Below are 18,202 nucleotides of genomic sequence, written 5' to 3'. Positions count from 1 at the left end.
TGAGCAGAATCATATTGAAACAGGGTGGTTCAACTTTATGTAGTGGTATCTGACTTTCTACTGTAGAATTCTTTTGTTAAAGAGTTTGTTCTTGAGAAATAGTTGTGCAATTTCTTGCTGATCCATCTCTTTTTTTTTTTTTTTTATAATATAGCACTGAAGTTAGTCACCACAAAACAAAAACCAAAGCAACCAGATAAGTACATTCTTCAGCTGTCCACAGCTGGTCGTCTTGTGATTAACCAAACAGTTTGGTAATCCATGGAGACAGAGCACAACTTTAAGCCACAGCGGACACAGTTCTTATGTCCAGAAGTTCTCCTTCAGGCCATTTACAGTCCAGATGTCCCTTCAAGTACCTGTTAACTGCACAGCTTGGTGGTCTCGTAATCCATTGAATTGGGCAGACGTGAGCTGAAGGCCTGTAAGGAGGCATGAATGCGAACCACCTCACTGGCAGTCAGTTTGAGTCGGTGCCGGAGAAGACACGCAAACAGGTCCAACCTCTGTTGACCCGGAGGGGACAACCGGTTCACTCTGTCTCGTATCTCCAGGAGTTGAAGCATGGCTGTGTCCTGGGAACCTTGGGTGTATGGGTAGTCCAGCTGCAGAATCAAGTCACGGATTGCTTCCGGGTCAAAGTGCATGCTGTAGCCAAAGACCTGGATGCTGTTGATCTTCATGTAGCCCAGGTTCCGAGCAGGATCTGTCATTTCTAAAGGTTCATAGTAAATGCTGTCATTCACTCCATCTTGAGTCTTTATCCTGCTCCGAAGGTAGATATGAATGGTTTCAAAGAAGGTCTTCCACTTGTTGCCCAATGTCAGAGTCCAGTTATAGCACTCAAAGGGTAGGTCCAGCTTGGTGGCCTGCCAGTCTGGAAAATTGTTCTCATTGACAGGGATGTACCAGCTCTCTGAATGGCTCCCTCCAAACGGGTTGATATAGAGAGTAAGGACAGGCTCCAGGGTGCTGTTCTTTGTAAGGCAGATCTGGAGGGATATTCCCAGCAGCATGTGGACCATGTTGGACTTGTACTTGTTGCTCTTCAGGGTCAGCAACATCCTCTTTCTCCACGATGGGTCAAACCAGCTGTTGAGTCGCATGTCATTGCTGATAAAGATGGCGTGGACCTAACAGAAAAAACAGATATGAAAACAATATGGGTGAAGAGCATACATGAACACAGCAAATCTATATGTGCAGTGAAAAAAGTTAGTTGTACCAACATAAACCCAAGATCACGTTACATGCTTTGGCACCAAAACTAAAAGATTTTTTTTTCCCCATTGTAAAATGATTTTTAAAGACACATCAGTTAGACAATGAAAAAGATTTTCTGAGCTCCACAAACACTCTAATAAGCTGAAGCCCAGAGAACTTGGCACCCGCTGAGCACCCTTTGCTGAAACGATTTGGGTATCTTGGAACAAGTTATCCTGTTTTTTTTTTTTTTTTAAGACATCTGTGAGCCAAAATGGTAGCACAATTATTTTATAGGTATTTCTTTCCAGATGGAGTTGTTAAGAACAATTCTATCCACTAAGGAGGGCCATGAGATGCATCAAACTGCAGTCAAGAATGACACTTCACATTCTCTTATTTTTATTCATATTAAATAGGTTTAAAGGCCAAAAAAAAAAAAAAAAGTTACTTGCTGTTTTAGTATATGCAACACTGTTGGAGTAGGTTTTATCAAAAATCAAACAATGTCTGTTTGCAATTGGTAAGTACACCACTACATATCATCCACAGTTCAAATATGTATTGGTTTGTATAGTATTATTCTGAAAGAAAGAACCACAAACTGTCTCAGACATACAGAAAACATGGTACATAAATAAATATAAAGTAAAAACATGGGGAAACTATAAAGTTCCTCAGTAGCCAGAGGGGCAAGGCTTTGTAATGCTGAGTGGCTCCCATGAGTAAATGTATCCTCCCCAGGCTACTGCTGTGAAAGGCAGCTCCGCTCTCAGTCAGTCTGACATGATTAAACAAAGGCTAAAAGAAAAATACCTCTAGCCTACGGTCAGCTCTCTGCAGTAGGTAGCCCAGCTCCAAATCCTGGAGGTCCGTCTCGAATCCCAGGTAGTTCTCTGTAGAGTCCGCCACCATGGGCCTGCAGGCCCCTTGCGTCAGGGAGAAGCCCAGGTTGCAGCTCCCACAGCGGGTGTGGTTGTCTGGTGCGCACACCGCACAGGCCGAGCCTTCTCCAACAGTGCAGGGCGGAGGCAGCTGACAGGGGCTGTGTTCGTATCGGCAGCTGCAGCTGTGAAGCTCCTCAGAGAATGCACCAAGCTGGTTGTTTTCTGAGCAGTACAGGAGTGACTGGAAATGACTCAGCCAGTAGGACTGAGGTCTGGACCAGGGAAAGAGGAAAAACAGAAGATGGAGCGAGAAAGAGAAGCAGAGAGAGAGAGTGCTTATTGAACAGGACTTATAGATGGAAAAGGTTTAATAGGTAGAAGCTTTGTTAGTTTGTCTGGGCCTGCAGACAGCTTGCTCGTTGAGAGTATAAAGTATAATCAGGGTAATATGAAGCCTCCAGACACGCCTGAAAGGATTCCAGTAAGCATGGGTTAGGTAAGGTAATTTGCAGATCAAGAGTCCTCTGTGAAACCTGTTTTTTTTTTCTTTTTTAATTCTCTACTTCTAAGTCACATAACCATTATTTCAACAGCATTTCAGTCATAATATTTCAGTGCACACTCTGGACTTGCTACACAGTAATATACTGTGTATAACTTTGACTCCCAAAAACCACTTTTCAACCACATCACTTTGGTCACGTGATGAAAGCTGAATTATCTCCATGACAAGTGACCTAACTCCATCCTAATGAAGGTCATGAGATGTGGATGATGCTGAGCTTGACACTCTGGGAAGTTTCTACATTGAAGTTCAGAATTGGCTCACTTTAAACCTAAACCTCTTAAATGTTTTTTTGGACCACACCAAATCAGTACTGAGTGTGAACTGTTAGTGTGTGACAGGAAGATATGTGTTAGAAAATTACTGTCCTTTTGGAATTTACGAACATTACAGCATTTTCAGTTTTATTTCAAATAGGCAAAAATGTTTTGCTTCCCAATTAAATACACAATATACCTCTTTCAGCTCAATATTTGCAAGAGGATAATGATCTCAAAATTGTTCCAGAATAATCCATTAGGATATCTTTAAGATTATTTGGAAGTGTTTGCAGGAATACCTTCATGTTATTGAGTTAGCCTCAAGTCAGAATTTCCAGTGTTCATGGTTTTGTTTTCCTTGAGTGCCTGATCATGCAAAGAATATGGGCGCAAACATCAGCATTTGAAAAGGAAGAAAAAGCGAGAGACAGGAGAGAGAGACAAAGTTGTCTTTGATCAGTTTGTGACATAAATATTAGAAGTGCGCTGCAGCTGTAGGGTAACTTACTCTCAGACATACATATAATTCCCTGATGTGGGCTAGAGTTTGATTCCCGTCTGTAGCACTTTCTTGACTGTGATCCCTATATGCCTTTTATCCTCTTTACTTGCTGAAGAGAATAAATGCACAGCACATACTGCTGGCTTTCCTTTTCAAAAAAAAAAAAAGCTTTTCCTTTGATGAGGGTGTATTGTGGTAAACTTTATGCTAATCTGAAAATGTTTGGTGGATTACATTTGGGGCATCCTTCCTCTATATCCCAATCTTATTGTGTGCTTGGCAGTGGGAATCAAGTCTGAGTTCGAAAATCAGCAATTTTAATATCAAAGCCCCCTAATGGGAAAAAAATGGTCATAGGAAACGAACCGAAAGGGCTCTTCCTCTCCATCACTTGCTACCTGTGGGCACAGCATTTCACCTCCGACAGCTTCAGCAGGGCAAAGCAGTCGCCAAGACAAGACTGCTGTTGTGCTGTTAGTTCCCTGGTGTGATTATGTACAGCCTTCCTGATCCCTGCAAGTCTTCTTCCAAACCACTGCTGTAAATTACAGTGTCTTATAGCTTCTGTGTTAAAGGAGTGGGAAAGAGTTTTGAAAATGAAATCAGCCAAATACACATTTAAACACAGGGACTTTGACTTGCTGAAGATTTGTGGACTCGAAAATTAAACCCATAGTGGATCCCCTGACACAAGACCAGTGATTTTTGAACATCTTTCTCAATCCATTGCCATTAAACTGCCACCATAACAGTCTACAGTCCTCTGAAGCTTTTGGAAACCTAGCTGAAGAGATTTGCTTCTATAAAGCCACAAGAGCATTAATGAGATGAGGCACAGATTTGGTGACTAGGCATGGCTGGCAATTAGACTTCCAATTTATCCCAAGGTTGTTAGATGGAGCTGAGGTCAAGGATCAGTGCAGGCCAGTCAGCTTCTTCAGCTCCAAACTGGGAAAAATATTTTTATGGTCCTGGCTTTGTGCATTGTCATGTTGAAACAGAAAAGGCCCTTCTCCAGACAGGTGCCATAAAGATGGAAGAGCACTGCTGTCTAAAATACCATTGTATGCTGTAGCCTTGATGGTTCTTTTAATTGGAATTAAGGACGAACTTAAAAAAATAAAAAAAAATAAAAATAAAAATAAGCAAGCAACAAACTAGAAGTACGAGGGCAGGTGTCCAAATATGTTTGGTCATATAGGGTATGAACAAACAATGTACAGCCACATCTTACTTTTGTTGTAATTGTATTGCAATTCTCTTTCCTTTTTTTATATTATTTATAAAAATTACTGCCTTTATCTTGTAATCTTTACTCCATTTCATTTAATTTTCATTTGTTTTGTGCATCTAAAGATATACATGCATGGCAAAGACATTACTACATAAAATCATCAACATTCAATGTTTTATACTATTTTACTACAAATATTGTCAGACCTGTGGTAAATAAAGAAGCACAATAGTTATTATTTCCATATTCTTTCTTACAAACTGTTATGGACTATTTATGTTCTGTGATACTGTATACATTAATACATGCTATTAATAGAAATTTGTCAAGCCAGTGAATTAATTAATACTAAGCAAACAATCAATATGAAGAAGAAAAGAAAATGAAGAAAAGGTCAGTATTATGATGTGCAATCATCACACTATCTGGCCAGTTATTCCTTTGTGGGAATTAATGCGACTGAAACAGTGTGAGGCTGTAAAGATGAAATTGGTCTGAACGCCTTGACAAGTTCATTAAAAACCTATTTAACATTTTTAGAGTCAAATCTTAATTGCACTCTCTCAGTAGTCAAACAAAGATGAGAGGACTTCTGTGAAGCATTCAAGACCCTGATGTATGTGAAAAAAATGTGATATGTTTATTTGTGAGAAGCCCATGCATAAGAAAGGCAAGTTCTACACTGATTAAAGTCCTGAAAACATATCTTGAATGACAATGTGCACCATTATGCTTAATGGCAAAAGTTTGAACACAAAGTACTGTACTATGCAGTTTTATCATTACCTGCCTAATAAAAGCCAAGCTGACTGCTGCTATGACTGTCTTATCGCTCATAATTGTCAGTACGTAGGAAAAGTAGCCCCCAGGAAGCAAAATCAATCACATATCTCTCATCTATCTTAAGTACCATGAACAGGATGTTAAAGGAAGAGTGAGTTTCTTTTTTTTTTCAACATCCCTTTCTCAGTCTCTTTCCACAGAGTATGAAGATTTCTGTGAAGAGAGAAAAGAAAGGGAGAGCTTCACAGTTGACGGTAATAATATAGATAAACACTGCCTGGATGAGGGCGATGCCGCTCCCACTCCTTTTCCAGGCAAGTGGGTGGGAATATCAGCTGCAGAGATCAGTGATTAATGTGTGCTTTGGCAATGTGGTGGAGAGAACGAGACAGATTAAGGAGGGGGTACACTGAGACAGAGAAAAGAAACAGAAACAAAGAGAGGGACTGGACATTGAATTAATCTATACAGTGCACTGTATAGATTAATCTGCCAGTTGATTCATGTGTTGTGCTCTGTACCATCACTACCATTACTACAAACTGAACGCTGTGTGACAGACAGTGGTGGTTGGATTCATCACTGTCAGCTACCGCCCCCTTTGCCCCCTTTTATTCAGTTTTAAAACACTAATCCACCAGAAAAACAATGTGAACTATGTACAAAAAGCAATTCTTTCTCATAAAACAATTTTGAAGCTATAAAATTAATGTACCAAAACCACCAGTAGTTCACTTAATTCCTCAGGTAGCTCAGTTTGCCAAAACTAAACCTTGACCATAAAAGTGGAAAATTATAAAATGCTACTGTGAGGGACAGTTGTTTTGGTCATTTTGGGAAACAAGCATTTAGGTATGAGATGGAATTATGTTTTTCTGTCTATAAATACAAGTCTGGCATTGGTTACGACAATGATTTAAGAAGAAAATCCTAATGTAAGACTTTTCATTACCCTTAATGGGAGGGGGGTAAAAGTGATGCGCAGTACCATTATTTATAATTAGACGACAAATCAACAAATTTCATCTGATACATGATTTGATAGAACTGAGAATCTGAAAGCTATGGGATTATAAAAGTGGAATAATTTCCTCCTTTGTTGCCATGAAACCAATGCAGGGAATCTGCTTTCAGAGAGATTTCGGAGGATTTCATGGAGATGAAGTCCAATGAAATGAAATTAAGATTTCATGATTTTGTGAAAATTTCATAAAGCTTCATAAAGATTGAATGGAGCTGAGACTTGTGGATTCTGAAATTAAAGTTTACTGTTGTAGCAGCAAAGAAAGCCAGGTTATGGTGATCTGCAAGTGAAAAGACATGTTTCTGTTAAAACAGATGTCTAGCTTGTTTTACTGGCATTTTGATGACTGCATTCCAGCATTTAGTGGGATGTATTGGGATGCATATATTTATTGGTGAAAGCTGTACAAAAGAGATTAAAAAGGCAAATCCTCTGCATACACTAAAAGGTTATTGCGAGGGTAGAAAAGTGAAATGCCACCCAAACAATGGCAGCTTGTTTACATCCACCTACATCCCTGGATTAGTCTATAGAGAGAACTGCAGGCTGTGACTTGATGTACAGTAGCTTTGGGCAAAAAAAATGCCAGAACCCTGCTTCTCCTGTGTGGGTATATGTCAACAAGAAAGGGGAGAATGTACAAAAAGAAACAAAAGTACATTAAAAAAAAGCTTTAATATAAATATATACTGGCTGCAGTCTGTTTAGTCAGAAACAAAGTTATCCTAGACCAAAATGTATTAAAGTAGCCCCCCCAAAAATATCAGATCTACTCTACACAGATAAGATTCAGATGTGGAGAATAAAAATGTATATTTCAGGGGATGTGCTCACCTTTCTCTTGGTATTCGGACTTTGGGCTGTCGGTGACACCTTTTACTGAGACTGAAGAGCTTGAAGATGACCCTCTGGGCTCGTCTAGATAGGACCCGCATGCTGTTCTCCAGCTGCTCATATCGCCACTGGAACAAGCTATCCAGGGACCACAAGTGCTGGATGGTTGACACGTTGAGGAAATAGTTCTGGGGCAGCCTCACATAGAATGCCTTGAATTCATCTGTTACAACAAAAAAGACACATGAAAGGAGATATCTTATCATTTCAATATGAACAGCATTGTTACATTTATTTCAAAAGGACTATTAGCATCGACTGTCCTCTGTACTACCTGCAGCATTGGTTACTACCCTGACAGATGTTGGTTATGACACCCATATTTATACCAATAGGTTGATTTGATCTAGGAGTTGTGTTGAAACCTCCCCACGGTCCTAACAAAGATCCACCTGGGACAGAAACATTGTCTGTTTAAATATATTTGTGGCTTGGAATTGATTTGCAGGTGTTTTCATTGATGCTGTTTTTCAACAGCCCTGCATCAACATGTAATGTGCATATAATTACGCTACTCCTATTGAGGTTTAAATGCCAGCAGCTGCAATTTAGGACAAGTCTAATGATAGTTTACATTATGAGTTGTGACATTTTGCTTCAATTATAGACAACTTGCAAGTGGTGTACCATGTTAACAGTGAATATGTCTACATGTCCTAACTTTGATTTTTCTGTAGTGAATTGTTTTATTTGTACCAGTCAATGATGATCACCTGAAACCGAAACCTTAACAAGAATTATATCAATCCTCCATTAAAGAATTGACAGGTGCACACTGGATTTTGAGGTGCTGTAGAACCCAGAGGATGCAGCAGTTGTGTCCTCCAAATAGAGGAAACAGAAGGCTGCATCTCTCTGTCACATTTGAAGGCACTTTTGAAATTGGACAGACCTTGGTAGCCTGTTCTATGTGGGGTACAGCACTGGACACAGCACTGGAGGAAACAAAATGTTTTTGTGGGAACTGTGGTCTCAGTCTTTTGAAATCTTGAAAAAAAAAACAAAAAAACAAAAACAAAACACTGGCACTACACAGATTAAGCCATGCTAAGGTATCATTATCATTCTGACCTTGATATATTAATGTTGAAACTACCATATCTGTACTACCATTAAGAGTCAGTCATGACCATTATTATCTCCTTAAGGAGTATGTAGTATGTAAAATGGAGTATGGTGTATGTAAAATTTCAGCCTCTGAAATCTAGGAATGAACCAAATAAGTCTGGCCTAAAATAATAGGTAAGCATTTTAAGGGGAAATACAATTCTGATTCTATTATTTCATTTTGGTTCAGTGATTAGAATAGCAACAAGGCAGGAATCACTGTTCTTGATCTCCTTCAGTGTCAGTAGATAAACCACTTGCTGGCATCTTCTTCTGCTGATAAAGCTGTAAGGTAGAAATCTGTGATATCCCTTGCTGAAGGACACATTTATGATACTTGTAGGTATCTGCATTCTGGGCACACTTCTGCCCTCATTTCATACCCAGCTATTAAAACATAAACTTTGAAAGTAATTGCACTTAGGGATATTTCAGCCAAATCTGAAGAGTAGAAAAAAAAAGACATCCATTTTGATTTCACCTGAGTAATAACCACCAAGGCAGGGTGACCGAGCGCAGCAATAATAACCAAACATTATGCTAAGAGCTTCTATTCAAACTCTGTTTCCCTGGTGATATGAAAAGCTGGACTGGCAATAAATGGGTTTTATAGCTGATTAATCTGCTGCAGATATATTGTAAACTACCTGAGCCGAAAGCTGTTGATTTTTTTAATCCGGTTCTGTCGCATTGTTAATGTGCTATATGCTGATAGTGTGCCAGGACCCAGGATTCACAACCAGCTATTATCATTCACCTATAAATCATAGACTAGGGAGAAACATACATATAGGATCCTCACTCAGATTTAACGGTAGAGATAAAACAGTTGAATTCATCTTCACTCCCTCTCATATGAATGATTCATATTCTAAAACTTTGATTTTCCAGCATTTAGCATGAGACATGCAATGTGTAAGGAAGTAGGAATCCATTATTTTCAAGAGGACTTTCTTACCTGATTCTTCAAATTCTTTATAGAGCATCCCCCATGTCTCTGTGATCCTCTCCAGGCTCTCCTCCATTGCTTGGATGTCCATATAAGGGCAGTTGCACTCTGGGAACTTGGGGTCGCAGTTGCACCAGCAGTCATTGTCCTTGCAGACAAATTCGCCTTCTCCATTGCAGGCTATGTAGCTGAGAGCAGCCTGCACAAAACTTTCTCTCAAGTAGTCTGGAAGGATAACTTGCAAGCCTGTAAAACGAAAGCTGGGTTTAGTACCATCATCAAACTCTGAACTTGGGGAGTGACAATGAAAGTGCAGTGGCGATATAGTACTGGCTGAGCTTATAACTTTCTAAATCAAATCTATAAATCTATAGTTGTATGCCACTCTGTTACAGATGTTTATCCCTTGTGGCATAGACTTGATCTTTAAAAACACATCATGACAATCACAGTAAAAGTAGTACAAATCAGACAAACCTTGGAGCTGGACTTTATTTTCAGGGCTCTGAACCAGCACAGAGCTAACAGAGTCAAGGTTGTCATAGTTACTGCATCCAAGAGGGCCAGTGCGGGTCTCTGTCACCTGGGAAACAATAAATAAAAAGCTGAAATACAAATGCTCCACAGCATCCATTTCAAAACAAGTGTGTGTTTAAATTCTTTACACAAAAATAGAGTTTTAGGTATATTTCTAAACTTGATTCAAAATTGGTTTGAGAGGAGCCAAACAAAATGAGACTTCTGTAACATAAACAGCTTTCTCTGTTCTGTGTAAATGAAGCAGGTTTCACACAGTCATTTGCACCTGTGAATATGAAAGAAACAGAAAACTACAGTAAGCTCATTTAGCTTTTTCTAAATTGCTGTAGGAGTGCCTTTGCTGCACTCATTTTTCTGCTCGAATGCCACACGACATTTCTTTTTTTTTGTCTACTCACTGATTGAAGACGTTTTGATTGACCTTTGCCACAAAGCAGCATCCCTTTTTCACTTCATTTGCAAGAGGAGATCTTATTTCAGTGCCTTCCTTTTTCTTGCTGCGACATGGTGGGGAGCACCTAACTGATTCTCATTTTTCTCTCTTTGTGGTTGCTGGACACCATATTTTGTTCAGCGATTTGTCCTGGTCAGGCTTGTCAGAGGACAGTTGGTGTAAAGTGACAGATGGATGAGGCGAGACAATGAGGGCCAGTCGATCAGTAACACAGTCATAGAGGGCTGAAGGGCTTGAGAACTCATATGAGGCTGGTGCTGCAGGGAAGTGAAAACTCAGTATGGGGCTCTTTAATCAAAAGCCTAATCCAGAAGAAAGGGGTTTGTGAGAGGAAGAATAAATATCCTCTGTGAATAGGAAAAGGAAAATGAAGATAATTTTGAGTGCAATCCTTCGACTATAATATTTATATCACATTATATCCCTCGTTTCCCTCATGAGGGATTTTAATGCTGATATGAATATGAGGAAATGAGATACAACCCTCAGTTTCAGACCACATGAATACTGAATCCATATAAGGAATTATTTGATATGCCATATGAGATGCCATATGGCAGAATATTGACTGATGAGCAGAACATTCAATTTCCGCTTTGCTTAGCAGCTGCTATTCACTGTAGATACATTCTGGTATATTAAAAATACTTAATAGGACATTATTGGCCACCTGTATCTTGGCACTTGGCTGTTTGAGTGAATGAAGCACAGGCTGGAGCTCTATGGAAGATTCGTCTATCTTTGGTATATTTTCCCTCATGCCGTGAACTTTTTCTCCAGGTGCTACAGGGCTGAAAGTATGTTCACTGACTCATTCAAACAGAGCCGGAGCTCGAGGAGCACAGGAAGCAGACAATTTTGATCATTGCCACAGACAGCAGATGAGTAATCTAAAGGCTGCAATCTTCTTATGCCAGAAACATGCTGTAAAAATAAAGGTTTGAGTGTGATCATGGATGATCAAGTTAGCCGTCTATCTACTCTATGATAGTCCAGACAGCAATCGATCGAGTCATAAGACTGGGAGCACAAACATGAGAGCACAATGCCGTCAAGAGGTTGTTGAAAATAAGAAACCAGCGATTCCAGCTGTTTCCTCATTCAAACCTGTCACCTTGTTCATCAATGTGAGCAGACAGATTGGCAAATACAGCCCAAGTCAGGAGGGGATATTACCATCGATTCAGTCAAGGAAATTCTCAAATTGTAACAAAAATTATCCCTGCCACTCTCAAACAACTGGTGTCATTACTCATTACAAACAAGTTGGTCTGATCACAGGCGCCGCTCTGCGCCGTGACTTCTTTAAGAGAGCCCAGATTTCCACAGCCAATCCCCAGCACACTACAACAGTAACAGGCTTCTCCTCCAAAATGAGCTTCAATTTCCCCTTTGCATGGAGACAGCAGGGGGGTCTTTGCCTTCCCGGCCCTCTCTCATTCATTCCTCAACTTGTTCAATTTGAAATTCATGCAGGGGAGTGCTCAGTTGCATCTGTTCCGCTACTGTGTGGGTCAACGCCCTGTGGAAATGATGCACGTGCAAGTGTGGAGGAATCTGTCGCTCCTTTGACTCACTTTCTACCAGTGATGGAGGTGAATCTCTCCTCTTTCCTCTTTCCACCTGTCAGTTACGCCAGATGACTGCCTTTGGAGCATGAAAACTCACTCTCTCTTCTTCTCTTCCTCTCTGTAACTACAAAACCCTCCCTAATTCCCAAGAAATGAAACAGACAAAAGCATCTGCCTCTGCACCTCAGATGTGCCCACCTTAGCTGCAAAGGAAATACCCTCCCTGAACACAATGTAGTGAGAGGACGAAGCTTTGATATAAGTACAGGGAGTCTGATTCATGTTCTGCTGCAGAAGAGAAAGCCACACTTCACAAGCTGACTACCACTGTGTTCCAAGGAATGAAAAAGGCAGAAAGGAGGGTCAGCCGCCCCTCTGTCACCCTATTAACCCCATGCTACCTGAAGGTGACAACCGGAGGCAGAAACCTGTCATGAGCTGTGTTTCACAAGATTCATTTATCTTCCCCTCACCATATGTGCTCATCATGGCGCTTCCTCCAGACTCGATGTGCTTACGGCGGCTGAAGATCATATCTCATCACAAGCAGGCTGATAAAAAGCATCATCTTCCACTTTATTTTCATCACTGTTATCATTGTATCATAACAAGGAAATTGTTAGCAACGGTAATGACACGCAAAACCACTTGCACAGCTTTAAGAGAGGCAGTTTTCTACACTACAAAGGACACTTGGTAGCAACAGACAAATTTAAACTTGATAATGGAAATTAAAACTGAAATCTTGGTTTCTTATGAAGAGAGTCTAAGGTACATGGTGGGGTGTGGAAATGCAATGAGTTTACATAATTTCACACTTTATGTATTTTTATAGAACACAACTCACACAGAACTCAACATATTTCTATATTTCTATAGTATTTTTAATTATGTTTATATCGTATAGATAGATGGTATGGGATACAATGTCATATCATATCACTTATACGCATACTCCTCACTACAGTAACTGTGGTTTTCTTTCTTTTGAAGAAGGGTTTCATCAGAAGCTTATCTGGGAAGATTTCCATGTCCAGATGGCAGTGAGAGGTAAATCCCAAATCGTAAAAAAAAACCCAGAAATCATGCACGATGATTGCCTGTGTGCTCATGTTCACAATCAGATGCAGTGAGATGCAATGAATAAAAAAAGAGAGAGGAGCACGAGGTCCTATGTTTGTGATTCCAGGCCCCTTGCAACAGTGCACACTCTCTGCTGTTCCTGAGAGAGGTTTGCACTCTTTGTGGAGAAGATTTGTAAATGTTAGTGATAAAAATACCAGTTTTGATTGGGCAACAAATACTCTATAGTTTGTTCTGTGTCATCCTACCTTTGTCTAATTTAACTACTTTGTTTATTTAGAGTATATCAAAACTGTGAACAGGCCACTATTTTGAAAATGGATTGCCAATTTGTCTCCAGTGGTTCCTGCAAATTTACCTGCCTCTTATAAGAGTAAATGACGGGTTTGGCTTGGTATTAGCTAAATAAAATAATTTGCAAAGTAAGTGATAGACACAGGAAAACAGTTTGACTTTTTTGTTTTGTACAAATTTAACTGAAGATGGCAACAAAAGCAAAAGATGGCTGCCAAAGAAGTAGGAAAGACACCAAATTGCCAGGACTACCAGGCTTTTAGCTTTAAGCCATGTAAGGCTTTCACTTCATTGTCGTGATCTAATGAGTGTGACTTGATTGATGACTCATGGGAGATCAAAGTAGATAGAATCTCTAATAACCAGTGCATTAGTCTGTGAATGTGCCCCGAGAACTCAGCAATAGAGATACAAAGGCGGTACCTTGATGGCAGTGGAGGCAATCTGGATGTGGTGCAGCTTGCGGAGGGTGCTCTCCCTGTCGATGAAGTAGGAGGCAGCCAGCTGGTGCAGAGCTTCCAGAGTCACAGTGGAGGAGTTACCCGAGTAATCGCTCACCTCTGCTTTCTTACTCAGTTTCCTCTTGTCCACAAATATTGTTAAGGCCTCTTCTCCTGCACAGAAACGTAATAACAAACATTTTTTTTAAATTTGCAAATACTTTTTGAATTGATGTAGTGTGGTCACATTATCTACTGCCATTGAGGGCTTTCAGGTATAATCTCACTTTTAGCCTCTCGAGGGCTGAGCTGCACTTCTCTGACATAAAATCAAAGCGTTAATATCTTAAGTGTTTAAGTGATTTTTGGTGTTTTCTCTATCTTTGGTGCTAAGCACTCGTCGCTGAGGTGTTTATGCACTGCACTTCCCACAAATCGCTTGTCAATCAAAAAGCGTGCCAACTTGTGTCAGATCTTTTCACTTAGATTTTCTGTTAATGAAGCCTGAGTGTCTGCACTTGGCAGTGGAGGAAAGTAACTAAGTATATTTATTCAGGTTCTGTACTTACGTAGAATTTTGAGGTACCTATGCTTAACTTTTCATTTTATGATACTTTATTCTTCTGCTCCACTACATTTATTTGACAGCTTTCATTACTACTTATTTTTAATATAAAGATTTTACAACAAGTTAATACAAGTTTTTAAAATACAACACATTGTTAAAGACTAAACCAATGGTTTCCCACTTGTTTTTCCCAACAGCTCTACCAAATAGTGATATTTCCCTCTAAACGTCTCACATGGTTTCATTTCAATCAAAGTTCAAATGATCCAATATCTCACCAAAAATCAAAGATTAGAGAAAAAGTTCAAAAACTGAAAACATATTTGAGCTTCAGAACTTTGCTCTCCCATTATTCATCTCACAACCCCTCAGATTTATCTGGTGTCTGTATATCAAGTAGATCAGACTAGCTCCACCTCTAGCAGCTACAGCAGTAACACGCTGCTCATGCACTGATGCTTCTCTATTAATCATCTAATGATGTCATATATAATAATGCATCAATTAAATACTTTGACTGCATTTTGTTGCAATACTTTACTTGAGTAGGATTTTTCATGCAGGACTTTTACTTGCAATAGAGTATTTTTACATTACTGCTTTGGTACTTAAGTAAAAGATCTGAATACATCCACCACTGGCATTTGGCACACTTTTCATGGCGGCACATTGCTCATGATCCAATTAATCTACAATTTAACACTTTGCCATAATTTAAAATCTGCCACCTGCTGTGCTCCAAAAAAGACACATTCACTGAATTCCAGGCAGAAAGGGCACAGCAATACCAGAGCTTCTGAAGCACAAAGACAGCTGACTTCAATTAGGATACGCCACATCACCCTGTATCAGTAGCCACTGATCATAGCAATCAGCACCTCATACGTCTTGGGGCCATGGTGCAGCACACTCTCTTTGCTTTGAGAGTCTCCGAGACTCTGCACATGATATTTCTCATCATAATGCAGTGTTAATGCTTCAGGGCCATTTTTCTGCCCACTGCCTTTCTTTCTCAGTTGCTGAAGGGCACCCTCTTAATATCACAATCTATTTATTATTTTCATTAAGTCCATATGTTTCTGAACACAGAGGCAATCCATTCAGAACCACAGAGGCATGTCTCTGGCAACAATCCAAGACAAACTCCTCATTCTCCTCTCTTAATACCACTAAGTACTGGCAGAGAGCCAGAGTGTGGGGCTGCATCAGCTCAGGCAGCTGGTAGGGTAGCATTATATGCAGTCACTCACAACAGCGACCTTTCCTACCCTAGGAGTCAAGTCTAAAGTAATTGACAAGTGTTGCTCTCTAAAAGCAAATCTGCCTTCTAAGACCTGCCTGGACCTCTCGGACATCTTAAATGAGTTTTTTCCTTCTTTTTTCTTCACTCAGAGGACCATTAATGCTTGTCCATTCATCACACTACAGAAAACTAAAAAAACTGTGTGACTGTGGGAGTGTGGAGGGGTTACAGTACAGAGGCTTTTACATATATTCATAGATCTCTGAAGAATGATTTCTGTGCTGCCAGTGGCATATTATACTGCTGTGACATAGGTTTCAGTTCCTTTCTGTGATCGAGTTATTGTGCTGTTTTCCATACGCAATACCTATGAGAACAAATTCTAAAATCTTTTATCAACACCAATTGCTTTACTTAAACCTATATTATCAGTGACAGAAACCAGTACTGAAAGCATGTTTTTCCTCATTCTGTACTGTAACACTCAGGATAACTAGCTCTACTGTGAAATACAAGAACAATCCTGCTCCTTAATTTCAGTGTATTCTTTGTGGATCATCAGCTGGTAAGAGTGCTGATTTTCTGAAGACCTTTTTGCAGGCTTCTAATTTTCAGTCGAGTTGAAACATTTAAAAATCAAGCAAAGACAGACTTTTCATCCAACTCACAGACTTCATCTCAATTATTTGACTGGCTGATAAAATGTACTAGCAACAGTTATCATTTCACCCAGCAAAACTGATGGTTGCTTGCAAAAAAATACAAAGGCTGCTTTTGTCTACATCTGTGTGAAATCAAAGATCTGTTGTTCCAAAAACCAATGAATTTTGAATCTGCCACCATTCTTATTGAAGACGTGCTGAGTTATAATGCAAAGCTTGAAATGAAAAAGTAAGGTATATGGAGCTTAGTGAACAAACAAAACAGTAGTTGGGGCTGTCATGGGACCAACTTATGCCCAGGAGTTCAGTCACTAAATGTATGAGTGTTTATTTATGCTAAACTTTGTAATCAACCTACAGTATATACAACAAAGCAATTTTTGTTTCATTGTTTACCTCCCAGCGTAGCTGACAACAGGAAGTGAGTCCCATATTTCCTGATCAGGTTGTCAGTGATCATCTGGGTGGTGGGCCTGCGGCCCAGGAGTCGGATGTTCCTGATGAACTCAGGCGTCAGAGGTAACGGAGACTCCAAGAAATCTCTTCTTTCCACAGCCAAGTTGTTCACTTTCCATCTCCCAAACTCCCTGCACATTAACACAAGAGTACAAGATATATCTATATTAGTCATTAAGTCATTAATGCACCAAAAGTGCCAAACATTTTCTAGTTACAATTATGTAGAGATTCTGCTTTCTCCCTTTTAATACTGTGAATTTGAATTGTGAATGGACTGTTGGTTAAGCTAAACAAGCAACTGAAAAACAATGCCTTGGGTTTCGGGATTGTTTGTTCTTGGTTTTTTTTTTCAGAATTTGTTCATTGCATAAACTAAAAGATTAACTGATAAATCAAAAAATAATTAACAGATTAATTCACAGTGAAAGCAATCACTGTAGTGCCCTAGTACTAAGGTAGAGGACATAAGCCTGCAGATGCAAATTTGCACTTCTCTACATCTGGTACATCATTTGCTTAAAGCTCACTAGGTGGAATAAATGGCTAGAAGAGAGAGACAGAGAGTAAGACAGAGCGGGGACACACACACACATTTAATTCTTTATGTCACTTTGTGCTTTTGCAATGTAAGGAATCCCTCGACCGTGCCGACATAGCCTGAACTGAATTGAAAGTGAATTGATGGAGAAAGAAAGGGAGAATAAGAAAAAGAGTGAAAGCTTGTGAGAATACAGGGGGAAAAAATACATCCAGACAAAAACCTGGTATCATTTGAAACCATGATTGTCACCTGGGATGGAAATGTGCTTCTGCTGCACAGCTGACAGATGTTTTCCTTAATAGTTCCATCATGACAGACATATACATTGAAATGAAAGAAGTACAAGGTGGTACAAGGAATAACCCCATTGCTCAAATACAGAACATGTTTCATAATGAGAGACAAAACGAAGGGGGGAGCAAAAATGTCATAAAAACGGTGAAGGCACCATGAACAAAAGACTCTGTCAGCCTTTGTCGCCATTTCATGTTCTTGCATTTCCTTCTGACAACTAACATGTCTGACCTCAGCCATGAGTGCAGCTTACATGAAGCATTTATATGAATTGCTATTGTCATTGATTATAATATGTCTGGACATGTTCAAATGTGAATGTATCTAACAGCTTTAAGATGATAAGACAACACTACTGCAGACAGGAGGAAGGGAACAGGAGTGAAGAACTTTTATAAAGCTCTGTGTACTGTAAATGAAGAGGACTTTTCTTCCTCCCTATCTCCCTCATACAGCTTTTGAGCTACTGTGACTTTCTACTTCCATGAATAACCTAACACATACATTGTGAAAGGAACCAATAGATATGTAAAAGGCAGCAATGGTAAGCTGAACTGCTTCAAAAACTCGAGGAACCAAAGGATACAGATGTTCAATCAATAAAGACCAAGCTGGCATCCTGCATCTTGTTAGCATGTTTGCAGA

General features: G+C 39.7%; 1 protein-coding gene across 2 annotated transcripts in view; it reads right to left on the bottom strand.

Moving 5' to 3' along the window:
• Positions 1–362: 362 nt before the first annotated feature.
• The window catches only part of brinp3a.2 (bone morphogenetic protein/retinoic acid inducible neural-specific 3a, tandem duplicate 2), a 35,405-nt gene continuing 17,565 nt past the window's right edge, over positions 363–18,202 (bottom strand). For both annotated transcript variants that reach the window (XM_041040526.1, XM_041040525.1), the window contains 7 exons: positions 16,660–16,850; positions 13,774–13,964; positions 9,886–9,991; positions 9,418–9,654; positions 7,293–7,515; positions 2,020–2,362; positions 363–1,133 (listed from right to left, as the gene is read on the bottom strand). In XM_041040526.1, coding sequence (XP_040896460.1) covers positions 363–1,133; positions 2,020–2,362; positions 7,293–7,515; positions 9,418–9,654; positions 9,886–9,991; positions 13,774–13,964; positions 16,660–16,850 — 2,062 coding nt within the window. The remainder of the gene's footprint in view (positions 1,134–2,019; positions 2,363–7,292; positions 7,516–9,417; positions 9,655–9,885; positions 9,992–13,773; positions 13,965–16,659; positions 16,851–18,202) is intronic.

This window comes from Toxotes jaculatrix, chromosome 6, assembly GCF_017976425.1.
Source record: "Toxotes jaculatrix isolate fToxJac2 chromosome 6, fToxJac2.pri, whole genome shotgun sequence".
Classification (NCBI taxonomy): Eukaryota; Metazoa; Chordata; class Actinopteri; family Toxotidae; genus Toxotes; species Toxotes jaculatrix.
Note: the sequence above shows the minus strand (reverse complement) of the source record. Positions and strands in the feature narration are given on the sequence as shown.